Consider the following 17,423-nt stretch of genomic DNA (forward strand, 5'->3'; position numbering starts at 1 on the left):
GCTCAGAATTATTCACCACCCTGCTTCAGATGGGGCTCTGTGTCTTCACAGAAGAATAACAGAGGCATCATCCTCATGTGTTTTATCCTCATTCCGCTTTATACCGTGATCTTTATTGAAAAATTTACAACAGCATCTCTGAAGCTTGCAAGGAAACACTGACATTAAAACAAGAGATTGAGATATTTTTACAACATGTGGCAGGGGCATAGTTCAAGAGGGAACATGGCAGCATGCCGTCTACAAAGACAGCAAACTTTGGAGAACAAAAGCGTTCAATTGATATCAAGGGATAGATTTTGGAGCAGGAAGACAACAGCAACAGGTGGGAAAATCTACGGGATTGTAGAATTTCCCTCCCACTAAAGATAATGTATAGAAACACTGATATAATACATACAAATAAATTAAGTAAAACCCAGGAAAGTTGTGGCAGGTGCCTGTTAGAACCTATCCAAAGAGAGACGGCATGGTTTAATTTCCTCCTCTGCCTGTATTTCAAATATGTGTCCTAAATATGACTTCTGTAGCGCAGCGTTACACCTTTCTCAGTCCACTGAAGAAAACAGTCTTTGAAGGGTGTACCACTGTGGAGAAACACCCTAATTTCCCTATATTCTTCACTCTTTCAGAGGCATCAGCTCCTAGTAAACTCCTCTACGGCATGGAGGGAAGAATGCATCCCACCAGTGGCAATACCAAAGGCCATTTTCCATCTCCACTACGTTTCTCTGCTTCTTTTGAAGACACCAGAAGTGATTTTTGTGCAGCTTCCAGCATTAGAAAGGTGGCGCCTCCAGCTTCTCCATCAGAGACTTCATCCAGCTTGTTCCATTGATTAGTTTAGTGGTTGCAATGACATATTCGGTACCTCCATCTTCCATCTGCGACAGAAACCGGAGTGCTGCAATTTCGGCATATGTCACACCACCCAGGAAAAAAACGAGAGTGACTTTGTTTTCGCCATGCTGACCTGCATATTTACAGGAGAGAAAGAATGACAGAGTGGATGCAGATTGGTCTTTTTTTGTATTTTCTTTGCAGCTTTCTTCGCCCCTGCAGACGTGTTCGCAGTGGAAATGCAGCATCCACACAGCAGTTTCCCCTGTGCCAGCTAACCAGAGCTGTCATTGGAAGACTTTAAAAAAATTGCTGTCATATCTTCACAGCATGATGATATTATAAAAGGCTATCTGTATTCCCAGCTTTCATTGTGTATTTTTGAAAAATGTGAAAACTGGGAATTTAGAGGAACGAATAAGACACACGGCCACAAAGGCACACAAACATTTTTATCTGGTCCAGGGGTCAGCAACCTTTAGCACCCAAAGAGCCATTTGGCCCCGCCTCCCTAAGCCCTGCCTTCAGCCAAGTGGGCAGGATAGACAGCGGCAGCGACGGCAACGATGGCAAGTTGCACTTGGGACACGGTGAGAACGCCTCCTTCCCCACCCCCTCCTTCCTTCCTTCCTTCCTTCCTTCCTTCCTTCCTTCCTTCCTTCCTTCCTTCCTTCCCTCCCTCCCTCCCTCCCTCCCTCCCTCCCTCCCTCGTCCTTTTCTCTCCTTCCCAGGCGCCACACTTCCCTCGCTGCATCCCAAGTGCAACTTGCTGTCTGCAGAGCCGCAGTACGAGGATGAAACAGCCGCACGCGGCTCTGGAGCCGCGGGTTGCCGACCCCTGATCTGGTCTCTCTCCCCAATGGGGACCCGCTGTGGTTTACATCCTTCTCATCTCCTTCACATAATTCTCACAACAATCCTTTGAGGTAGGCTGGGATGCGTGTGTTATGGGCCCAAGGTCACCCAGCAATGTATCATGGGGGTGGGGGGAGAGGGGGAGGGAGGGAGATTTCCCAGATCCTACCTAGTCCACTCCAACCATCACACCACACAGCTTAGAGTGCAATCTATTCAAAAAGATCATACCAAGTGCATTAAAGCAGGGATAAAAACTTGAAAAGTGGACAGTTAGGGGTCAGAGGCACACGTGTGCTGAAAAGGCTTCTCTGGATGCCAAATCAGAGCAAAACTTTGGCATGGAAGCTGCTGAAGTCAGAGGTTCCCCCAAATGACGCTATAATACAAACCGTGTGTTCAGAGACGCTTACGTTTTTTCTGAAGCCCCGTGGGGAGCTGCTGGCGTTCTTCAAAGTGAGGTCCTGGAAGCATCTTCAGCACCTCTTCGATGCTTCGCCACCCTGGCCGGGCCAGCAGCTGTGCCAGGCGCACACTCAGGGGAGCATAACCGCTGTACACGTAGGAAATATCATGGGGATTCTGTACAAGGGAGGAGCCAAAAGAAATCAGCCACAAGCAGCATGTGATTTTATCCCCAGCAGACAATCTTGTTTAAACTTTGTTTGTTTAAACCCCGACTTCAGGGATTAAGGTGGATGTGCCTTTACATCAACACAAGGGGAAAAAAACAAAGCCTTCGTGTACCTGTTCATTGACATCATCCATCCACAGACGTAAAGTTTTTCTAATTGTTGGGTAGTTGTTTCTACCGCTTGTCTGGAGCTTCAAGAGGCCAGCCTTTTCTAGATTATTTAAGGTCAGTATATGCTCATAGCCATAAGTCTGCAGTAAAAAAGGTATTGGCAGTATTATATTTTAATGTTACTTTATTTGTTCTATTCAATTCATATCCCGCCCTCTCCTAACCATAGTTAAGCTCGGGGTAGTGTGCAACATGTAAAATCATACAAGTTAAAAGTATTAATATAGTTATGGGCTGTATGTCGAACTGCTGTTAAATTCCTTAAAATATTTATTTAAAACGTTTCTTCGCTGCCTTTCTTCCTTATGGAGCTTAAGATGGCTTACAAACAAATACAGATAAAATACACTGAATTAAAAAATTAAAAACATCAAAGCCAACATTTAAAATCACAACTCAGGACTGCTAGTAAAGGTAACCAAGTGCAGTCCTAAATGAAACTGTCTTCAGCTACCTCCTTAAGATTAAACATGAGGGGGGTCAGGTGCTTCTCTCTGGGAAGGTTGCTTCATAATCCCGGGGCTACCACTGAAAAGGCCTTCTCTTGTGTCCCCACCGAATAAGTTTCATTGATTGATGGGGCAGTCAGGAAGGCCTCTCCACTTGATCTTATTTCCTGGGCAGGAATATGCTTGTTGCCAATTGGCCATGCTGGAAGGGGCTGATGGGAATTGTAGTCCATAACATCTGGAGTGCCAAAGGTTTGCCACCATGGGCCTATAGTCATTTTACAATGACTATAAAAATAAGGAAAAAAAATAAGATTTTGCAAAACAATGAACTGGTTTGGGCACCACCAGCTTCCAGCTCACTGAGATTTTAATGCACAGCCATGGTGGAGATTTGAGCACTTGGAGTTAAGAGAAAAATGCAAAATCAAACAAGCCACCTTGTTTCACTTATACAACAAGCATATCTAAGCAAAATATATGCTATGGGTATGAAAAGAACCTTTACAATAACAAAGCTTGTCTTCCGATATTCATCCAACCCTGCAGAGATAAGTACTTGAACTACCTGAACTACCTCACTAACTGCTATCCATAAGAGGTTGTGACGTTCTGTAAGTCTTACCTGCAGAATCTCCCTCTTATAATAATCCAGGACCTTCTGTTTCAGCCCGTTGTTGCACACTGACTGCAGACAAACAAGCCTCAGGATCTTGATCAAGGGATGCTTTTGGGCAATACAATCTTCCACGTAATTGTTGACCTAAAGGGAAAAATGCAAACTGTCAAGCAAAGTCATGCAAATTTTTGAATGAGGTGCCCAAGAAACTCGGGGCTTATTTTTAAAGATGTCATAAAGGAACATAAAATATTTCCCACCCCCAGCCTTCCAGCACTAGCAGCATTTTGTATCAAACTGAAATTATCATAGGTTTTTTTTTCCTATTTGGCATTTGTTTACCTATACTCTGTCTCACAAAAAGATGTTAGTACAGTCAGTTCAGGCGCAGTAGTTGAGAAAATTATATGCTTCTGCATTACAGCATAGACCCGGATTAATATGAAAATTATAATTCACTTTTAGGCACTGCCTTTGTCAAAACCGTTATCTTGCACATTACTGAAATGATATTTTGATACAAGAGCACTTACAATTCATCAAACAACTGTGAAACAGATGGGGGAAACAGAGCTAGGTAGGTACTAGGACTCAGGAACATTCAGCATTCAATAACAAAAGTCCAGAACAGCCATTCTCAACCAGGGTTCCCTGGTACCCTGGGGTGCCATGAGCATGTCCCAGGGGTACTGCGGCAACACTACCGCCCCCCCATTTTTGTGGTGTCTCCCACCGGCGCCAGCAAGGACATGAAGCTGGCCCATGGGGCAGGGCCTGCCACAAAGTCAGCAGCCACCCCCACCCCCAGTGCTACCCTTCACCCTGGGAGGGGAAGGTGGGGGTGTGGCAAACAGGGGCACTGAGAGTGGAAGGTGGAGGGTGGCGGCAGGGGTACCGTGAGATATGAAGAGTGAGGTCAAGGGTACCCTGACCTCGAAAAGGTTGGGAAACACTGGTCCAGAATATTGAGCTCTATGGTGGAGGAATATATAACCCTACTAACATCTTTTTCTGAAAGCCTACAGACCAGTAAAGGGAAGGAATTAGTATACTATTGCAACAGATTGCTAAATTGCGATAGTGAAATTTTTGAGTCTGTAAAAAGCCCTCCAGTAGCATGGCAGTAAAAATGGCAGTCAAAAGGGTCTCATGGAAGGCAAATAACACAAATGTGGGCAAACTCTTGAATAATGTGGACCCTCCTTTCAGACCACACAATTACCACATGGAATGTACCCCTTCCCATTAAGATGAGAAAAGAAGAGTTGAGAAACAGAATATTGGGAAAAGATTATTGGAATACAAATAGATCATATCATGTGACTGCCCCCCGCCCCCCCCCAAATCTGTTGCAATTTGGTAGCTGAAATGGAGAAATAAACCCCACATGGAAGGAGCCAAGATAGTTGTCAACAACAAACTGTTTACAAGGAAGTATAAACTGCTTCCACTTACTTTATCAGTGTCTACACCTGACATGAATTCTTGTTCTACTGTTAAGTTGTCAAAGAAATCTTCTGAGGCTTTAAAAAAGAAAGAAAGCACAAATGCTCAAACAGTAAACGAACAAGCTGCATTTGACAAGAAAAGTCAGTTATGCTATGAATGTATGGAAGCTGCGTCTCAGGATCTGCAAACACCATTCTAGAGAAGAATTCGCCTAGAGAAATGGCACCTTATTTAGAAGAAGAAGAGTTTGGATTTATACTCCCCCACCAAATTTGCAAGACTCAAAGGGGCTTACAAATTCCTTTTCCTTCCTCTCGCCACAACAGACACCTTGTGAAGCAGGTGGGGTTGAGAGAGTTCTGAGAGAACTGTGGCTAGCCCGAGGTCACCCAGCAGGAATGTAGGAATGGGGAAACAAATCCGGTTCACCAGATAAGAGTTCATTGCTCATGTTGAGGAGTGGGGAATCAAACCCGGTTCTCCAGATTAGAGTTCACCTGCTCTTAACCATGACACCACACTGGCTCTCATGGCACATACCACAGCCGATTTCAGCCCACTCTTCCATGTAAGACATTAATAACAGCAACATAAACCCATCACTTTCTTGAGTCCTGCTTCAGGAGAAGGGTGGGATGAATGTATTTTAACTAAATACTCACTAGTGATATCTTTGATGAGCTCCGCAATGGAAGTGTGATTCGCTAAAGAGCTCCTCGCTGCCTGCATGTGCGGAAGCTGCGAGACAAACTGTTTGATCTCTCCAACAGTCTTAGCGTTGTGCCTCTCCTAAGAAAATAAACACAACAGTTACATTTGGGGGTTAGCGGCCACTTACACACATGCAAACGCAGCTCTATGTCAGCACACAAAAAGAGTTTTGCGGTGTTGGTGGGAAAACCCCATCTCCCAAGACCTCAGTTCTTTTCTGTGAGAACATCACTCCCTTTGGTCCAAGATGGAACTTTCCTCCGTCAATTATGCAGCACATAAAATTGGCAAATGCATGCCAATGTGTGGCTCTGATAGCAACAGGGCCAACGTAGACACTATGGCATCCACAGGTCCAATTCATAGATGCCAATTCTAGAGAGGAACTCGGCCATTTAAAAATGCTGAAAGGCAAGACGCTCCCTTAGCAAAATCTTCTGTATAGCACTGTAATAAGAAACAAATCAGAAAAATACAGGGTGTCTCACCTGTGGGTCCTTAGGGCAAACAGGCACTGGATACACACCTCAGTTACTGGAATTTATTGGCCCAGTGGTGGGATCCAAAAATGTTAGTAGCAGGTTCCCATGGTGGTGGGATTCAAACTGTGGCGTAGTGCCAATGGGGGTGGGCGGGGCACGACAGGAGCGTGGCCGGGCATTCTGGGGCGGGGCATTTCTGGGCAGGGCTGTGGCGAGGACGCAGCCACTGTGCCAGTCCTTGAGCGGGAAACAAATGCACGCAGGTGCAGGCTGCCACGCACGCCGGTGCACCTCCTGCTAGACTGCTTCAAGTTCTGCGCGCTACTGCTGAGAGGAGGGGCGTAACTAAGGCAAAAATCACGTGGCAAAATCACCAATTAGTAACCCCCTCTCAGCACACACAAATAATTAGTAACCTACTCTTGGGAACCTGTGAGAACCTGCTGGATCCCACCTCTGAATTGGCCTAATGTGAATTTTTTTTTTATTGATAACAATGAATAGACAGAAAATTAATAAAACAGAAAATCTTATTTCTACAATGGCTGGAAGTCACAGAACTTAACTCTGAGGACTAGACTGCCAGTGGTGTTTAATAACCTATTAATTTTTTTAAATCCAGAAGTTTGTAGACTTGGATAGAAGCTAGATAATAGAAACCTGCTAGAACTTGGTTGAAGTCTAAATGATATTGAAGGCAAGCCCAGACAGGAAGGCAATAATGAAATCTGCCATTAACAGGCCCTCTGCTACTCAGAGGCTGCTATTTCATTAACACCTACTGCCTCTAACAACCTCACATCTTTTCTTTCTACCTCCCAGTGTAAAGCGCTAATGTCCCTCTCAGTTCCAATTATAAAACTTACACGGTCTGCTGAATACTACGCAAGTGCATCGGCCCGGTTCTTCAGAATGGCAGAAAGAAATGCGGAAAGGCTAAACGCGTCTGAGATGACGCAGCTGAACGATCTGCAGCATGCCCTTTTAGGCACCAAGGAATGGTGGCAGGCACGACAGCATTTTGTACAAGTGGCAATGCTCAAAATATCCATACAATGAACACAGTTGCAAATACAAAGAGGGACAAAATTTCCATCAGGATTCTACCAGGCTGTGATATACCATATTTATTTATTTATTTTATTAGGCTTTTATACCGCCCCATCCCTGGAGGGCTCTGGGCGGTGTACAGCATATAGGGATACAATATAAAATAGTTAAACATTTAAAAGCAGTGATAAAAAATTAAAAATTTTGTTCCAAGAATTATATAAAAATCTCAACAAAATAGAGTGGCGTCCAGCATTCCAATAATAAAAATTCCCTCCCCCCCAAAAAGGGAGGCATGGCGAGCCTCGTTAGATGACAAATGGCCCAGATGTCAGGGGCCACAGAAAGGGGGCACCATCAGCGGCCGGTTTGAGAAAATGGACCGGATCGTGTGAATTTATAAATATAACCAAACATGAGACAACACTGAGCTTCCTGAGAATCTCAAATGTTCTTTTAAAAAAAGACAGCATGTTGCAATATGATCACAAAGATAGGCCTGAGAGCATGTGCATAATGCTTGCTGGATTATCAGAAGCAGTGGCTAAATTAAGATTTCCATCTGCTTTAGTACCTTGTCCAATTTCCTGAATAATAAAACCAAAATCCATTACATAAAGTAGTTAAAAAACACAGGGCAAATCTTAGTCTGACCTATTTGCTAGAACAACACAGAATGCAAACTGTACGTTGCTGAGGGACACAGTTTAGATTTTTATGTTGAGAAGGGAACAACACAGGACCACAACATCATATGCACTCTCCTTAAGGAGGGTACTGACGTAACCATGCAGAGCGACAGCACTGGGCAGAATTCAAGTCAGACATGCCCTCTGCTTATAGTCGCATTACCTCAAATGCAGCTGAGATGATCTTGGCTCTCTTGCTCAGCACAGAGCCTACGGCATTGAAGTTCTTGTCTCGGATTTCAGCGTAGAGCTCCTCAGCTGAATTCAACTGCAGCTTCTTGGCCTCTGTAGGGAGGTCCTTTCCACCCTCCCCTTGCTTCTTGGGAGCAAACTTTTCAGGAGGGAGTTTCACATATGCTGTCAGAGGGGAAAAGTAAAAAACCATCCAATCCAGCTGCTACCAATGAAAATGAAATAGGAGTACCAGGATATGATAAGCAAGCTCTGTATTATTTGGAAGGGGCAATTTAAAAACTTTCCAACCCAAACTAGTTGCATAAAAGTTACTATACTCCCTTCTCTCTCGTTTTTCAGAATATCCTGGGAACTCCATCTATATGGCAAAATAACAAACATATTTCTCCAGAAATTTTAGTGACAGCGATCAGAGTTACAAAAAGGTTGTAGGGCAGACACAGATTACAATGGCAATTAATTTCTCTAAACTGAGTGTTACTGCACATTCCTACTTTCCCTGGTACCCTAAAACCCCGGGCAGAAACTCCCAGGGAGACCCTGAAGAATTCCCAGAGATGCAAGACATTTTGGCAAAGAACATAAGAACATAAGAACGAGCCAGCTGGATCAGACCAGAGTCCATCTAGTCCAGCTCTCTGCTACTCGCAGTGGCCCACCAGGTGCCTTTGGGAGCTCACAGGCAGGAGGTGAAAGCAGTGGCCTTCTGCGGCAAAGATCGGGAGGGGGAGAAAATAAACATATGGGTTAATCTAAAACAGGGCACCGTCCACCCAAAAGGAGACAGCAATTGTGTCCTTCTGTCCACAGTTGTGTACTTACTATTCTGAATTCCATATATCTCATCAATGAGTCCTTCGTAGGTCAGCTGCGTGGCCAGAGGCGTCATCAAGTCAACCACACGGTCAAGCAGCAGCAATGTATCAAAGACAGGAAAGATTGGATTCTGGCTTCCTGAGAACTCTCGTTTCATCCTAATCATCATATTTGCCACGTGCTGTTTCAAAAAACAACCAAGATATAAGCAATGGTTACTAAAACAATAAAATTTTTACAGATGCATTTCTCATTACCTGATGTGATGGAGGAGCTCGAGGGTGAGAAGAGGAAGAGGAGGAGGAGTTTGGATTTATATCCCACCTTTCTCTCCTGTAAAGAGACTCAAGGTGGATTACAAGCTCCTTTCCCCACAACAGGTAGGTAGGGCTGAGAGAGTTCTGAGAGAACTGTGAATAGCCCACGGTCACCCAGCAGACTTCAGGTGGAGGAGCGGGGAAACAAACCCAGTTCTCCAAATCAGATTTCACTGCTCTCAACCACTACACCAAACTGGTTCTTTTAGGCAGTCTACACAGAGGGGAGGGCCTGTGGCTCAGTGGAACAGCATACTGCACGCCAAGCAGAAAGTTGTAGTTTTCACCTGTGACAACTCCAGTTAAAGGATCCTGGTAAAGATGAGCTGCTCCTTGAGATTCCTTCTGGCTCTATGTTGCTATGATTTCTTTGCTTGAGACCCTGGCAAGCCACTGCCACTCAGAGGCGAGTAAGAACTGCCAATGGCAGTGATGGCGAACCTTTTCAAGACCGAGTGCCCAAACTGCAACCCAAAACCCACTTATGTATCACAAAGTGCCAACACGGCAATTTAACCTGAATACTGAAGTTTTAGTTAAGAAAAAATGGTTGGCTCCGAGGCGTGCGTTATCGGGAGTAAGCTTGGTGATAGTTGTTGGCTTTGCTTTGAAGCAACCATGCAATTCTTCGAACGGGTGAATCACGACCCTAGGAGGGTTTACGCAGAAGCAAGCCCCATTGCCAGCAACTGAGCTTACTCCCAGGTAAAGGATCGCGCATTAGTTCTTTGCATGAAAATCAGTGGGGTTTAACAGCGCTTAACAGGGTTGCCTACACTGCTTCCCCAAAACTAGGTCTTAGGTTTAATGCTAATAATCAAGCCCAGCAGCCCAGGCCAGCCTAGATGTGTGTGTGTGTGTGTGGGGGGGGGGGGGGGGGGATTTTCCACCCCCCACATGATGAACTCTGTTTGTGCGTGCCCACAGAGAGGGCTCTGAGTGCCACCTCTGGCACCCATGCCATAGGTTCGCCATCACTGGCCAATGGCCTGGCTTGAACGAAGGCAGTTTCATACATTCCCTTGTCAAGGAGGAGTTATAGCTCAGTGGCAGAGCCCACGCTTTGCAGGCCGAGCATTCTGGGTCTGTAATCCCTGCATCTAGAGTTGAAGAATCTCAGGTAGAAACATATCTTTCTCGGTTTGAGACCCTGGTGAGCAGTTCTCAGTCAGAGCAGACAATGAAGATAAATGCATACCCTGACTTGGTAAAAGGCAGAGTCCTGTGTTTTCTTGAAGGAAATTTGCACACCCACACATAAACCAGCCTGAAGGCAGACGCCTTAGTTTTGTGGTGGTGAACCTATGGCACTCCAGATGTTCACGGACTACAATTCTCATCATCCCCTGCCAGCACTGTAGTCCATGAACATCTGGAGTGCCATAGGTTCACCACCACTGCCTTAGGTCTTCCTTACCCGTGCGCATTCTCCCTTCCCAAAGATCTGTGGGATGGTTCCATAGAGGGCCTGCAGGGTCATAAGACCCTTTGCTGCATGATAGAGGCTTGTCTGGTCATTTTCCAGGTAACACTCCTACAAAAGAAAAAATCATACAAGGAGACAAGTAAGAAATTTAGGACGCACATTTGGTTTAACCAGAACAGTTGCAAACAAGACTAGTCAACTGAAGAAGAAGAAGAGTTTGGATTTATATCCCCCCTTTCTCTCCTGCAGGAGACTCAAAGGGGCTGACAATCTCCTTGCCCTTCCCCCCTCACAACAAACACCCTGTGTTATATGCCATTAAAGGTTAAAATGGAAATGAAATGAAAACAAACACCCTGTGAGGTAGGTGGGGCTGAGAGAGCTCCGAGAAGCTGTGACTAGCCCAAGGTCACCCAGCTGGCGTGTGTGGGAGTGCACAGGCTAATTTGAATTCCCCAGATAAGCCTCCACAGCTCAGGCAGCAGAGCGGGGAATCAAACCCGGTTCCTCCAGATTTGATACACGAGCTCTTAACCTCCTACACCACTGCTGCTCCTTTCTTCCAGTCCTCCAGTGAGCCAGAATCTGCTATAGTGTAAGAACCCCAGAAATTTGCCTAGCCTCCTCTTAAAATATTCTAAGGAAAAATCAAGTTCACCTGGGTAACTTTCTAAAAAGATGTTTTAGTAAGATGTTGGCCCTGCTTATCTGAGGGACCGTCTCTCCCTATATCGCCCTTCTAGGCCCCTCCGTTCATCGGAGGTGGACCTACTGGTGATCCCTGGCCCCAAGGTGATCCGGCTGGCCTCCACAAGGGCCAGGGCTTTTACGGCCCTGGCCCCTACCTGATGGAACAGGCTTCCAGGTGAGATCAGGGCCCTGTGGGACTTACAAAGTTTCCACAGGGCCTGTAAAACAGACCTGTTCTGCCAAGCGTTTGGCCAGCCGGGATGATGTCAACTCCGCCATAAAAACATCTGGCCTCCCGTGGGTATATAAAGAGGGGAGGGAAGGGTTGAAGCCATCTGGAGTCTTGGTATTTTATGTATTCTTTTATGTTAACTTATATATTGTGATGATGTTTTAAACTGTTTTAATATTGATGGACACCGCCCTGAGCCTTTGAGGAGGGCGGCATATAAATAAATAAATAAATAAAAATACATAAATGTTTATTATGAGCTTCTTTACAGTATCTAAGCTAGTTCTCTTTTCTTGCAATTCAAGTTTCCCTGGGGGCTTCTGAACTTGGCTGCATTTGGAAAGAACTGGTTCTAATTTGGACTCACAGACAGTACTGCTAGACAGTAATATGCACATGAGCACTAGGATGCAACTAAAGGATTCAATACAGTCCCTATCAATTCTCAGCCTGGAAAGCCACTTTGTCATTGATTACTCATCAGAAGAAACAGACACTGACTTTAAAGGCACTTTCAGACTCCATTGACAACAGGTCTCCATCAAATGGAATAAGGTCCATACTGTACTCCTCCCGATGAGTGAAGGCACCCAGAATTCCCTGATCTTTCAGCCGCTGCTCACACAATAAACTGCGCCGTGGGACAAACAGGATGTGGAAATCTCTTTGTGGAGAACGAATTCTGTCTTCACTGGAGGGTGATAAAAAGAGATTTTAAGAGATGTAGCAGAGTGACCCCATTCGCAAGCAGTCAATTCAAATACTGCAGAGCTCCACAAATCCCAGGTGCTAGGATGCTATCTATCTATCTATCTATCTATCTATCTATCTATCTATCTATCTATCTATCTATCTATCTATCTATCTATCTATCTATCTATCTATCTATCTATCTATCTATCTATCTATCTATCTATCTATCTATCTATCTATCTATCTATCTATCTATCTATCTATCTATCTATCTATCTATTTTATTGATAATATTTATAGACCGCCTCACCCCCGAAGGGCTCGAGGCGGTTCACAAGTTCGGCAATAACCAGTGCCGCAATATATAACCATAGAAGAACCCCATTAAACAAGATGCATCAGCAATTACATTAAAATGAATAAAACAAAATAAAACAGCAGAACATGGTGCGAGTTGCCACATCTTTCTACCCAGCAGCAGAGATTGCTGCTGTCTCTGTTGCAGAAAACAGTAGAAAGCCAAGCCGTAGCTAAAAAGCAACAATCTATTTATGATACCTGAGGATATTGTCAGCAATTATGTCCATTAACTCTAGCCTTGGTCTGACAAAGAAAATAATATTCTTGACATCAGCAAGGGGCAGGCGGCCTGGCTTCAAGGTAAACATTTTCTCCACCTCGTGTTCCTGGAAGGAGACAAAAAGGTTCAATGACAACAACATACATTAATAACCATCTTTGAAAGGTTCCTTTCAGAAAGTATTCAAAGCAATTAAGTAACAATGGGATCCCAGACAGTCCTCTAGTACTGAGAGTGGAATACTTCTCACGCTACTAAACATGAAATTTATCCAGAGTGACTAGCCATGTCCCTCAGGTTGCCTGGGCACCAGAAGCAAACTGGGGTTTTGTTCCATTTTGAGTAAGGCACTCTGCTTTACAGAAATGGACACAAAGATGTTGCACTGGGATTTACCTTACCCAATGCTGTACAAGAAAGTGCCGAACCAGTGCTTTCCTACTAGTGCAAAAGTTAGTCATTTTTAGAGAGAAAATGGCTAGATAAACACAGAATGCATCTTAAAACGTAACAACTCCCACAAATTAATGATGTAGCTTAATAAATTTCAAACTATTGTCGAAGGCTTTCACGGCCGGAATCACTGGGATGCTGTGTGGTTTCCGGGCTGTATGGCCGTGTTCTAGCAGCATTCTGACGTTTCGCCTGCATCTGTGGCTGGAATCTTCAGAGGATCTGATGGTAGGAATGGAAAGCAAGTGGAGTATATATACTGTGAGGTCAAAAGGTGAGGCCATCTGAATAGAGTAGCCTGGCATGTGAGTCACTGAGAAGTCTGTAGCATGGGAGTAACAATGAAGATAGCAAGGTCAATAGGTGAATGGATCTGAATAGAACAAGGGAACAAAGACCAGGATACTTCTATTCAGATCCATTCACCTACTGACCTTGCTATCTTCATTGTTACTCCCATGCTACAGACTTCTCAGTGACTCACATGCCAGGCTACTCTATTCAGATGGCCTCACCTTTTGACCTCACAGTATATATACTCAACTTGCGTTCCATTCCTACCATCAGATCCTCTGAAGATGCCAGCCACAGATGCAGGCGAAACGTCAGAATGCTGCTAGAACACGGCCACACAGCCCGGAAACCACACAGCACCCAAAATTTCAAACTCTTCAGGTTTATTGGTACAACTGCAATCATTTTAATGAGGAGACAAACAGTCCTTCAGTAATCTTAAACAGGATAATTCTCAAAGTGTGAAACGGTTCTCCCTTTTTCAAGGCCTTCCTTGAAACTACCTGAAATACATTAATCCACTTGCCTTAAAATAAAACTAACACTGCTCACAACATTATTTAGAGGTCCAGTCATACTTTAAAGACTGCACATCCGGCCTGCACAACTGTAGGGCATCAATTTTGTACTTAACAGAAAGGTGGGAAAATGGAGCTGTCACAAAGACAGGTCAGTTAAAAACAATAACCAATCAAACAGAATTCAATACATTCAGAGGGAGTGAGGACTGGTTATTGTTTCTAAACAAAACTATCTTTGTAACACCTCCCCACTCCCACCTTTCTGTTGCTTGTAACTATAAGTATAGAAACATTCCTCACCTAGAAGCATACCACAGGCATCTGATGAAGTGAGTACTCACAAAAGATTATTATGAAAAAAGTATTATTAATCTTTAAGGGGTCACTGGATCTCTATTTGATTTTGCTGAAAAAGACTAGTGGTCTTGAAAGCATCTCTGTGGTCCTGTGAAAGCATCTTGCAGAATGTCAATTTGCTCAAGCTCCTCAAAAACAAAGTGAAATGCAGATAGTGTCTGCAGCCTTTGCACAAAATTATCTGGGAGAGCTATTTTCACAGGAGCAAAATCAGAGAAATTCAATAATTATGAAACCCACATAACAGCCTATCAAATTCTCTCTCTCTCTCTCTCTCTCTCTCTCACACACACACACACACACACACACACACACACACACACAGTTTCAATGTTTCACCATGTCCATGCCTCACCTTTAAAAGGGAATACTGTGCAATCAGTCCAAATGGCCCCGTCAGATACTCGTCCCATACTATAGCCTAGAAATGTAAGAAATCAGCTGTCATACTTTAAGAATACTGGAGCAGGCTAGAACGATTAAGTAAAGTTTCTCCCACTTTAGGGCAAAGAGGGCAGAATCCAATGACAGATGCATGTGGCCCCTTCCGCATATGCAGAATAATGCAATTTAAATCCACTTTCAATGTAGTTCACAGCTGGATTTTACTTTGTGGCCCCTTCCGCACATGCAGAATAATGCACTTCTAATGCACTTTGAAGCTGGGTTTTACTGTGCGGAATAGCAAAATCCACTTGCAAACAGTTGCAAAAGTGGATTGAAAGTGCATTATTTTGCATGTGCGGAAGGGGCCACGGACGGAGGGATGGATAAACAGATGGGTGGATAGACGGACGGATGGATAGATGACAGACAGACCCCCGCGCGAGGGGGCAGAGTCCGACGACCCCCGTCCGGGCTATTTGTGGAGGGGGGGGTGCCTAGGCCTCCCCTACCCCCTGGGAGGCAAATCTGCCCCCGGGACCGGGCTGGGGGGAGGCAGCGAACCCCGGGCAGCCTCAGAAGCCGGAGGGGCTGGCGGGCCGGGAAGGCTGGAGGCGAGCGGAGGGGACGCGTCTCTCCACCGGCCTGAGGCCGCCTCCCGAGCGGGCGGCCGCCTGAAGCGAGCGCGGGGACGAGGCCTTGCCTTGGAGCCGGCGCACTTGTCCAGGAACTCGCGCAGCTCCCTGCGGCAGGCCTCCCGCAGCGCCGTCAGGTTGACGCGGCCCGAGCTCAGGTGGGCCGCCATGGCCGGGCGAGGGGAGGGCGAAGGAGGCCCGCCCGCCTTCCTTCCTTCCCTTCCGGGTGCGGCCGCCTCGGTCACGTGAGGAGGCGAGGGCGGAGGGGAAGGAGGCGGAGGAGCCCTTCTGAGAAGCAGGGTCATGGGGTTGCCAGCTCTGGGTCGGGGGATTCCTGGAGAGCGGGGCGTTAGGGCGGGGAGGGACCTCAGTGGAGGGGACCCCTCCCCGAATAGCCCAGAGGGGTGATCACGTTTTGCCAACTTCGTATTCAGCCTGTCTGCCCTTACAAGGGGCAGCAAACCCTTTTGCAACAAATCTACTAAAATGCATAATGAAACTATTAAAATAAGCCTCCCTCCCAAACATGCCTGTGCCTTTGAACTGCATCCTGGCACCTTTGTATCGGGTTTCCTGTTCTCCATGTAGGACAGTGATGGCGAACCTTTTCGAGACCGAGTGCAGCCCAAACTGCAACCCAAAACCCACTTATTTATCGCAAAGTGCCAGCCCGGCAATTTAACCTGAATGCTGAGGTTAAGAAAAAATGGTTGGCTCTGAGGCGTGCGTTACTCAGGAGTAAGCTTGGTGGTAGTTGTTGGCTTTGCTTTGAAGCAACCATGCAACTCTTCGAATGGGTGAATCAGGACCCTAGGAGGGTTTACTCAGAAGCAAGCCACATTGCCAGCAAACGAGCTTACTCCCAGGTAAAGGATCGCGCTTTAGTTCTTTGCATGAAAATCAGTGGGATTTAACAGCGCTTAACAGGGTTACCTACACAATTCCCCAAAACCAGGTCTTAGCTTTAATGCTAATAATCAAGCCTAGCAGCCCAGGCCAGCCTAGATGTGTGTGTGCGTGTGGGGGGGTGATTTTCCACCCCCCCCCCCACATGATGAACTCTGTACATGCCCACAGAGAGGGCTCCGAGTGCCACCTCTGGTTCGCCATCACTGATGTAGGAGATCAAAGATCCTTTTTACAGTTATGTGTGAGTTCCTTTGCTTCAGCGATAGCATCTTTCCATCACAATAGCTCATTAACAACTTTTTTTAAATTGAGTTAAAATACACATAAAACATTGATTAGGGAGCTGGGATTTCTGAGGGAATGCCAAACGAAACCAGAAAAATGATTTTTTTTCCAGCAGAGGTTTTACTAGAGCAGACTTCAGTCCCTGCCGGTTTCACATCATTGCCGTTCAAGCAGACTTTTGTGCATTTTGGGAGCACCGCCAGACGGAATTTCTGTTCTAGTCACCTTGAAGCTTGTTCGAGACCAGAACACATCCAGGTTGGGTTTGACCTCATGATTCACACTTCAGCTTGGCCAAAGTACTTCATAGACAATTCTGAAGATGCTCTAATCCATAGGTGTCAAACTTGTGGCCCTCCAAATGTCATGCTGGCAGGGGATGATGGGAACTGTAGTCCATAACATGTGGAGAAGATGTCTCAATTATTTTTGGTCACCCCTCTGTAATAACATAGGACCGCTTGACTCTCATGCCCAGCCTGCATTTTCAAAAACAAGGGTCTGGCATTCTGCTAGGTCCAGCTGAACCCGATTGCATGTAAGGATCAATTCCTCTTTAAGGAAATGGTAACTCCAGAGGGCAGATTTTATGAAGAAGAAGAGTTTGGATTTATACCCTACTTTTGGCTGTTAATGTTAAATTCAAATAAAAGGTTTTACTTTTATCAATAATGACCTTCTTTAGTG

General features: G+C 45.4%; 1 protein-coding gene across 1 annotated transcript; it reads right to left on the reverse strand.

The window, feature by feature from the left end:
- Positions 1 to 78: 78 nt before the first annotated feature.
- VPS33A (VPS33A core subunit of CORVET and HOPS complexes) lies at positions 79 to 15,786 on the reverse strand. Its single transcript, XM_048514492.1, has 13 exons — positions 15,611 to 15,786; positions 14,879 to 14,944; positions 12,877 to 13,004; positions 12,127 to 12,316; positions 10,695 to 10,811; positions 8,967 to 9,141; positions 8,113 to 8,306; positions 5,680 to 5,806; positions 5,024 to 5,091; positions 3,575 to 3,712; positions 2,443 to 2,580; positions 2,109 to 2,277; positions 79 to 973 (listed from the first exon to the last, which is right to left on the reverse strand). Exons 1-13 carry the CDS (start codon positions 15,710 to 15,712, stop codon positions 780 to 782), a joined length of 1,806 nt encoding a protein of 601 aa, XP_048370449.1. The 5' UTR covers positions 15,713 to 15,786; the 3' UTR covers positions 79 to 779.
- Positions 15,787 to 17,423: the final 1,637 nt, after the last annotated feature.

The sequence above is a fragment of the Sphaerodactylus townsendi genome, linkage group LG13, assembly GCF_021028975.2.
Source record: "Sphaerodactylus townsendi isolate TG3544 linkage group LG13, MPM_Stown_v2.3, whole genome shotgun sequence".
NCBI lineage: Eukaryota > Metazoa > Chordata > Lepidosauria > Squamata > Sphaerodactylidae > Sphaerodactylus > Sphaerodactylus townsendi.